Source organism: Zerene cesonia, unplaced genomic scaffold (assembly GCF_012273895.1).
Source record: "Zerene cesonia ecotype Mississippi unplaced genomic scaffold, Zerene_cesonia_1.1 Zces_u010, whole genome shotgun sequence".
Classification (NCBI taxonomy): Eukaryota; Metazoa; Arthropoda; class Insecta; order Lepidoptera; family Pieridae; genus Zerene; species Zerene cesonia.
This window is the reverse complement of record NW_024045140.1, coordinates 869,429-877,848: the sequence shown is the minus strand read 5'-3', so window position 1 is coordinate 877,848 and position 8,420 is coordinate 869,429. Positions and strand designations below refer to the sequence as shown.

The 8,420-nt window shown below is 32.8% G+C and overlaps 2 protein-coding genes across 2 annotated transcripts in view; both read left to right on the top strand.

Moving 5' to 3' along the window:
• Window positions 1-3,744, top strand: part of LOC119839226 (zinc finger protein ZPR1) — a 13,362-nt gene extending 9,618 nt beyond the window's left edge. Inside the window, exons 8-11 of the mRNA XM_038365445.1 lie at window positions 1,199-1,288; window positions 1,823-1,995; window positions 2,920-3,041; window positions 3,633-3,744. Of these exons, the coding sequence (XP_038221373.1) occupies window positions 1,199-1,288; window positions 1,823-1,995; window positions 2,920-3,041; window positions 3,633-3,727 (480 nt within the window). The 3' untranslated portion in view covers window positions 3,728-3,744. The remainder of the gene's footprint in view (window positions 1-1,198; window positions 1,289-1,822; window positions 1,996-2,919; window positions 3,042-3,632) is intronic.
• Window positions 3,745-5,393: 1,649 nt separating this feature from the next.
• Window positions 5,394-7,175, top strand: LOC119839260. Its single transcript, XM_038365486.1, has 2 exons — window positions 5,394-5,591; window positions 6,241-7,175. Exons 1-2 carry the CDS (start codon window positions 5,490-5,492, stop codon window positions 7,117-7,119), a joined length of 981 nt encoding a protein of 326 aa, XP_038221414.1. The 5' UTR covers window positions 5,394-5,489; the 3' UTR covers window positions 7,120-7,175.
• The last annotated feature ends 1,245 nt before the right edge of the window (window positions 7,176-8,420 follow it).

The following is an 8,420-nucleotide window of genomic DNA, read 5'->3' as shown; positions in this document are numbered from 1 at the left end:
ACACACACTATATCAAGCTTTTGAGTTCAAAGCTTACGTATGGAAGATCAAAGGAATTGCCACCAATAAATTGTTCAATATCTTAATCGTTTTAAAATAATTCCTATAAATATTAATAAAAAAAATTATGCATATACAAAACAACACCCTGTATAACCGCTATATATAATGTCGATAAGCTTACCCGCTGCCAATTTGTGTTTTTTGTACCACCCTGTATATCGCTGGTCAGCTTCCATTTTATATTTTTTGATTAATTTTACAAATTGAGTTAGAGTAGTTGAATGCTTCTTAAAGGAGTAACAGCACATAAGATAAATTGTATAAAATACTGGCTGCGCCCCGCGGTTTCACCCGCGTAAGTCCGCATCCCGTAGGAATATCGGGATAAAAAGTTGCCTACATGTTATTCCAGTTGTCCAGCTGTCTACGTACCAAATTTCATTGCAATCGGTTCAGTAGTTTTTGTGTGAAAGAGCAACAAACACACACACATACATCTTTACAAACTTTCGCATTTATAATATTAGTAGGAAGGATTTAATAAGCAATGGGGACTTTAAGAGCTGGAATGCAGGCGCTAGACCCCCGTCCCGGCTCCGCCCGGATATCAAGATTCCTTTTTTATCCCGAGGGAGCATTTAATCCAGTTGCGTAGCTATCATAGGGCCAGGTGGTGCAGTGCACCAGGGCCCCGGAGCTCAGGGGGCCCTCTAACCTCAGCTTTGAAAGAGGGGAGGAAGGCGGAAAGAGGGGAGGAGGGCCCGATTCCTTCCCTATGCACCAGGGCCCTTGTCCCCATAGCAACGCCACTGTATTAATCCTGATAAAGAGTATCCCATCACCCAAGTCAGCTCTGTCCCTGTCTGTATACCAAATTATAATTATTCAATTCTCTACGGGTTTAATTTGAAAAAATGTCGTTTTAGTTCGTCTTTCAGTGTGCAACTATTTTCATTTTACATTTCAACTAAATCGGCACAGCTGTTAAAGCGTTACAGACAGACAGACAGTGACTTTCGAATTTATTATATGAATCATAGATTGCATACAGATTAGTGAAAACTATTTACGCTTAATAAGCTTTTGATTGCCAGCTTAGGTTTTATATTAGCTTTTATCATTAGAAATGATATTTAAAATGAATGATGAATTGAATTTTTTGCGAAATTGTATAACACTTTATCTTGTATAACAGGTGAAGTCGGGGGGCGGGATAGAGGAGAAGGGTGTTAAATTCGAAGTGAAAATCGCGAACAGAGATGACTTCTCGCGAGACATACTGAAGGTGAGTTTCTCTTGTGGTTCTCTCTATCTCTATTATATCTCATCAAATAGGTTTCCCAATGCTTTGAAACAAAAATTTCGGTGTATTTAATTAGCGTTACAATAGACTTTGAACATAAATGCCAGGGAATAAGGTGGTAATTTCTTTGAAAATTAATTCTGAATACCATTATGCTATTTACCACTGGGCATATAATCTAACTTAATTTTTTATGGTACATAACATTTTATAATAACATAATAATAAAACAATTCCATAAATAAAACTTATTATACAAGACATTACATGCGACACTTATAATTGTATAACACCTAATTATACCCAATATAATGTCTCAATTATACCCAATATAATGAATTAATTATACCCAATATAATGACTCACTTGTACCCAACATAATGACTCAATTATACCCAATATAATGACTCAATTATACCCAATATAATGACTCGATTATACCCAATATAATGACTCAATTATACCCAATATAATGACTCAATTATATCCAATATAATGACTCAATTATATAACCAGTCGGAGACCTGCAGTATGAGCATCCCAGAGCTGGATTTGGAAGTGGGGGGCAGAGCCCTGGGGGGCAGGTTCACTACCGCGGAGGGGATAATACGGGCGTTCATAGACCAACTGGGGAATGCGCCCGCCCTGCAGGGCGACTCGCCCGCAGTGGCCAAGGAGAATCTACAGATGTAAGTTGATATATTTGATTAGGATAACTCGCAAGGTTGTCTATTAAATTCATTTACATACATCAAATTTTAATTACACGATTCATAATCACCAGAATATCTGTTTTGTAACGTTTTAAACTTTTGCTTTATTGGTTTTATCTATTATAGGACTATATACTAAAGTTTAAGTTATAATTAAAATTGAAAATTGCCTGTGTAATTAGGTTCTATTAGTTTCCTTTAAAAAAGTATGTATGGATGTTGAAAATAATGTACATCAATGTATGTACCAGTTTAACAATATATATCCTACTAATATTATAAATGCGAACGTTTGTAAGGATGAGTGTGTGTCTGTTGCTCTTTTACGCAAAAACTATTGAACCGATTGCAATGAAATGTGGTACGTAGACAGCTGGACAACTGGAATAACATATAGGCAACTTTTTATCCCGATATTCCTACGGGATATGGACTTACGCGGGTGAAACCGCGGGGCGCAGCTAGTACGTTATCAAAGTACTCGCTAAAGCTCGGATCTTCGCCATCGAACTAAAAACTTAAATTTGTATACTAAAAATGTATCACTGAATATCTCACTGTAAGCGAGACTGTTGAAGGAATATAAGTGTGAACCATCGCTAATTGTTATAAAGTATTATACACTTATACAACATTCAGTGATGCATTTACAGTATACAAACATAAGTTTGTATATAAAACTAGACTAGCTCGTCCCGGCTCCGCCCGTATATCAAGATTGCTGTTTCCTAAGGCATAAGCATTTCATAGGGATGAAAATTATCCTATCATCCAAGTCAGCTCATACCCTATCTCTATATAAAATTCCATCAAACTCCGTTCAGTAGTTTTAACGTGATTCACAGACGAACATCCAAACAAACAAACTATGACATTTATGATATAATCGTGATAAACCAGGTTCATAGCGAAGCTGGAAGAAGTGCTGGACTGCAAGCGACCCATCACCCTGATACTGGACGACCCGGCCGGCAACTCGTACGTGCAAAGCTTGAGTGACGACCCGAGCAAGTATGATGACGGTGAGTGTGTGGGGATGTCTGGTGTGCGGGAGAATGGAGGGGGCGGGGGGGCATAGACATAACTTACTTACATCATCATCATCATCACCATCATCACCATCACCATCATCATCATCACCATCATGATCATCACCAACCCATATATGTTCCCACTGCTGGGACACACGCCTCCTATGAGGGTTCAGGCTATAATCCAGTACGCTGGCGAAGTGCGGGTTGGCAGATGTCACATGTCGGCGTCGAACTTTTGATTCCATCACATTTCTGTCACGCGTTCCGAGCAGTGGTGATGTTATCCACATGTGTAGATAAATTGGAAAATCAACTTATGTCCTGCACGCTCGCCCGGTCTCGAACCCGGACTTATCGATTTTGAAGTCCGAGGTTCTCACCACTGAGCCACCACTGCTATATACTTGTATCTATTTTAATATAATTCATCAATGTATTCGATTATAATATGTAAATGCGTGAAATAGTAACTTGCTCCTGTGGGGGAGGGGGGGGTGGGGTTATGAGAGGTTGTTTGGATAGAATAAAAAAAAAATATTATAGATTTTTTTTTATTTTTTGTTTTTATTTTTTTTCTAGGTATGAAAGTCGAATACTATGAACGCACAGACGAACAAAATGATGAGTTGGGAATTAACGACATGAAAACGGAAGGATATGAGAACAGCAGTTAATAAACATTCAAATATATTAAAAAAAAAACTTTGTTGTTCTGTATATCTGTATATCCTTAAGGTGGGAAATAATCGAATTGTGATCGCTTATATGTTTGATTTTTATATGAAATTGTTCAAACATTTTAAAATATATTATATAGAAAGCATTTAAACGCTAGCTTACTGTATATGATTATAAATATATTGAAATCAGTTCAACTGTTCTTGCGTGACAACTAAACAGATAGATATAGTTCATTTGAATAGAAAATATGTACTTACATAAATGTCGCCAACATTACTCCCTTTTTTACGACAGTGATTATTTCTTTTGTATCTGATAAGTCTAAGATGCATTCGATAATAAACCTTTATCTGTATATTTGTATAAAATCTATAATAAGCCTTATCTGATTTTGCTTTATTTTTTTTTTCACCAAAACCTATTATTTTTTTTATTACTTCATATCTAGGATAAACAGAAATTACTATATTATTTTAAATAAATATGGCTCTTAAAACATTACGTTTAAAGTTTTAAATAAGAAAACATTATTATAGTGTTTATTTATTTTTCTACTATGGTCGGTTTTATCATGAACATAACATAATGTCAAATTATCAGTGTAAGAAGCAGACGACCGCGGTTCCCTACACAAAAATCTTCTTATATACAAAAATCAATTGCTGTTCGTTAGTCTCGCTAAAACTCGAGAACAGCTGAACGGATTTATCTTATTTTGGTCTTGATATGTCCGTTGAGGTCTATACGGAAAATATGTCGAAATAATATTCTATGACGTTGCGAAGTTCGCCGGGACAGCAGCAGCAGCAGCAGATCATAAAAATATCGTTTCATTGTGACGTGAAAGGAAGATAAACAAATACACTAACACATTTATTATATTACTAAGGATGAACAAAAATTTATTATATATTAATATAAATCCTTTATGTGATATTGGATAAAAGAGTTCGCTGATTTCTAAATAGTTTTTGTATTTGGGAAGCATATTGAGAACAGCATTAAAATATAATTAGCTTTAGCTTTAAATATATGAAGTTACAATAAATTGATACAAAATGTTTGTTGTTTTAATTTCCTTTTTCTTTCCTGGTGGTGTTTAAATTATGCAATTATTAAGTGCAGGATTCTTGTTGGCGATTTCAGACTAGATCGTAGTCCCGTGTTCCCTAGTAGGCACGGTATGGGGCAGATGATATGTTTGAAAATATTTATATGTTGTCCTTATTAATCTGTATCTTTAGTAGATAAAACGTAAAAGTGACAAACTGATTTAACGCAAACTGCAAAGAACTAGCCAATGGAGCGATCGAGCTGAATTTTGCGTGATAAATGTATAGGACAAAAAAAGTTATAATGGTTTAATTATCTCCATTGCAAAAGCTTCAACTTCATTGCATTTCTACATTTATAAATCTTTATAGTATCTAGTCATAGATTATACACTTATATACGGGGTATCTAGTAATGTGGGTAATCATTCTCAGTCGATTAACATTTTTCAAGAAGCTTTCCTACATACAAGATAACGCAGCTGTTTCTGCTTTACCCAAAACCATCAGGCTGCTTTTGTATCAGATAATAAATTAATTAAACAATATGTCAAATAAACCAGTATTTTTAATCTATATTTCCAAATTATGAAGTTGACGTGTTTTACTTTATGTCAAATGTTTCAATTTCTGTTTACTGAAGTCAAAATCATAACAATTCATTGAAATTAATAATTTTACCTGATTTAAAGCATTCTTAGAAATGATGGAAAATGGTAAAGTATTACTGCCTCATCATGAACAACAGAGTTTATGTACGACGAGGTTGCCTTACCGACAGGGACGGAAGTTAACTGCAGTTAAGGTAAATTGTATAAAATTTTTATTTAAACCTCAATATCATTATAAAAACTTAGAGTACCTAGAAAATATTAACGGTACCTATATTTTCTCTGTTTATTCAAAACTTTTGTCCAGTAAAATTCATATAATCAAATAGCCAATCTATTATTAAAATTGATGTTTCATAGTAACTATAAGGTTGCAGTTCTATTAAAGAACTAAGTAAAATTCATTTGACTTTTACTTCTATGAAGTTGAATGAATTATCAATTATTCACCTATTAAGAATTTCTTTAATGTAGTACCTGTTGGTGAACCTAAAATAAATAAAAAATAGTGTTATTAGAAACAGAGAAGATTCTCAATTCCAGTGTGTATCTATTGTTTCATTACTTGATAACTCTGTGGGTTTTCTATTGATCAGCATGCTTCCTTATTGTTTGGGGATATTTTGTGTTACTATTTAGAATCTGGAGTGGTACCTCCTTCATCCTAGATATTAGTGACCTTTTGTATACAAAAGATTGATATTTGTTGTCACAGAAACCATAAAAATATCAAAACCATATACAAATAGACATAGATTACAAATATACTTATAATTACAATATAATGTTAATATTACAATGATAGAGTTAATATTATAAAAGTATATATTTTATAATTTTCAGGCTTACTCCATAACAAACGAATCAAACCATCTTCTCATATTTGGTGTGCCGTCTCTAAATTTGCGTCAAGAAACGAAAGCGCTGTTTGCAAAGTTTGGTAAATTGCTACAATTCACAATATCAACTCAACATGTTGCTGAAGTGTTTACGGAGAACTACCACGCCCAGTTTGAGAAACTACAGTCAGCAAGGCTTGCTAAACGAATGCTTGACACTAAAAACTTCTATGGGGGATGTCTGCACGTGTGTTACGCGCCCGAATTCGAAAGTATAAACGAAACGAAAGAAAAATTGCTGCAACGGAAACGGGATGTCATATTCCGTTTACGAAATTTGCAAATGGATATTTTAAAAGAACAAAATGTCTGTGTAACTGCACAAAATGAAGTGGATTTAGCAATTAACTCTCAGAATGAGGTTAAAAAGCTTAATATGGGTGAATATAATACTATAAGTATGGGTGAACCTAAGAAACGAAAAAAATATAATGAATGCGGTAAAAAAAAGTCAAAATCAAGTGTAATAAAGAGTGAAGTACAGGGTAATGAGCAATTGTATAATTCAAATCAATTTGTTGGTCCGTTAAACAAATGTGAATTAGAAATAACGAAAAATTCAGTTAATGGAATATGTTCAGAAGGTCCTAGTACTAGCTTTTCCAAAGATTTTAGTGTTCAAAATAAGAGAAATGTAAATAAATGTACAGATAGTCAAATAAATACAGATAACATAGAAATAGTTGATTGTACATCTGTGGATATGGAAACGGTAACAAATATAAACGAACATTTGAATTACAATAAATTTGGCAATGAAGTTATTAGGAGAGTTCCCGTTAAACCACTGAATAAAATAAAGTTTAATTTTAATAAATCATGATTAATGTATTTTTTATTTTATGCTAGTTTTCTTAGTCAAAAGGCAACCTTGCATAGGTGCTGTTTCTTTGAGATGCATATCTTTTCACAGGGCTCAAATTATACATAAACCAAATTTTATATATATCGGTTATATTATTAAGGCATGAAGGGACAGTTGTCTTTGCATTTATAATATTAAGGATATTAGTGGGGATATGCTGCCCACGTTTTTCAGAAGTCAGCAAATTATGCTATTTATTTGGCAAATCAAAATGTAGAGTTCATTGTGAACAAACAGACTAAGTGGAAGACTTCATTCTGTTAACCGACAGTTAAAATTTTAAAATAAAACAAAATAATTTGTAACATGAAATTTTATTAAAAACTAGCTAATATAAAAACAATCTTGATAAATAATATAAATTAAAGATACATTCCATACATATACTAATTGATAATGCATACTGTCTAACCAATTTATGAAAAAAATATTGTCAATAAATATTAATTAGTTTTAATTATAAGAACTTTGAGTTTACCTTATAGTCCAAGAAAATGGGTAGGGTAAATGCGAATTTGAGATTAAAACTTGAATTTTTGATATAATTTACTTTGAGGAATCTAAAAACGAACTGTGCAAGTATTTTTTAAATTCACCCCCGAGAAGGTGTGAAAAAAAATAAATAAAGTCGTTTTTTTGAAATTTTGGCGAAACCGTAAGTGTTAGAAAAAAAAGTTTTAAATAAAATTTGTAGAGCGTAAAATTTTACACAAAAATGTTTCTATGACTTTTTTTCCTAAAATTGAAATTAACTGAGATAGGGTAGTTAGAAGCTAGGGGATGGTAACTGCAACTTTAAAAAATCATAACTTATTGAAAAATTGATAAAACTCATACATTTTTTTAGATTACTTATATAATTATAAACTTTGATCGTAGAGAAAAAAATTTTTTTTTTCAATTGATATAACAAAATTATATATATGTATATATGTATATATGTATATATATATATATATATATATATATATATACGATCAAAGTTATATATTTTAAGTTATATATATATATATATTTTTTTTTTTCAATACATTAGTATTTCAAAAAATTGACCATACGCATTGAAATTTCATTTTTACTTTTACCTGTTATTTTCAAACAGGTATAAAATAATTTATCTGGTGAAAGATATTGTGTGGCGGCGACTTTGCTTTTACTACCGGATTTGGTACCTTCTATATGTAGTTATATCGGGGCCACCCGCAGTACATGCTAGTGATGTCGTATTTGTTAACGCGGCATAACTAGGACCACCCTGT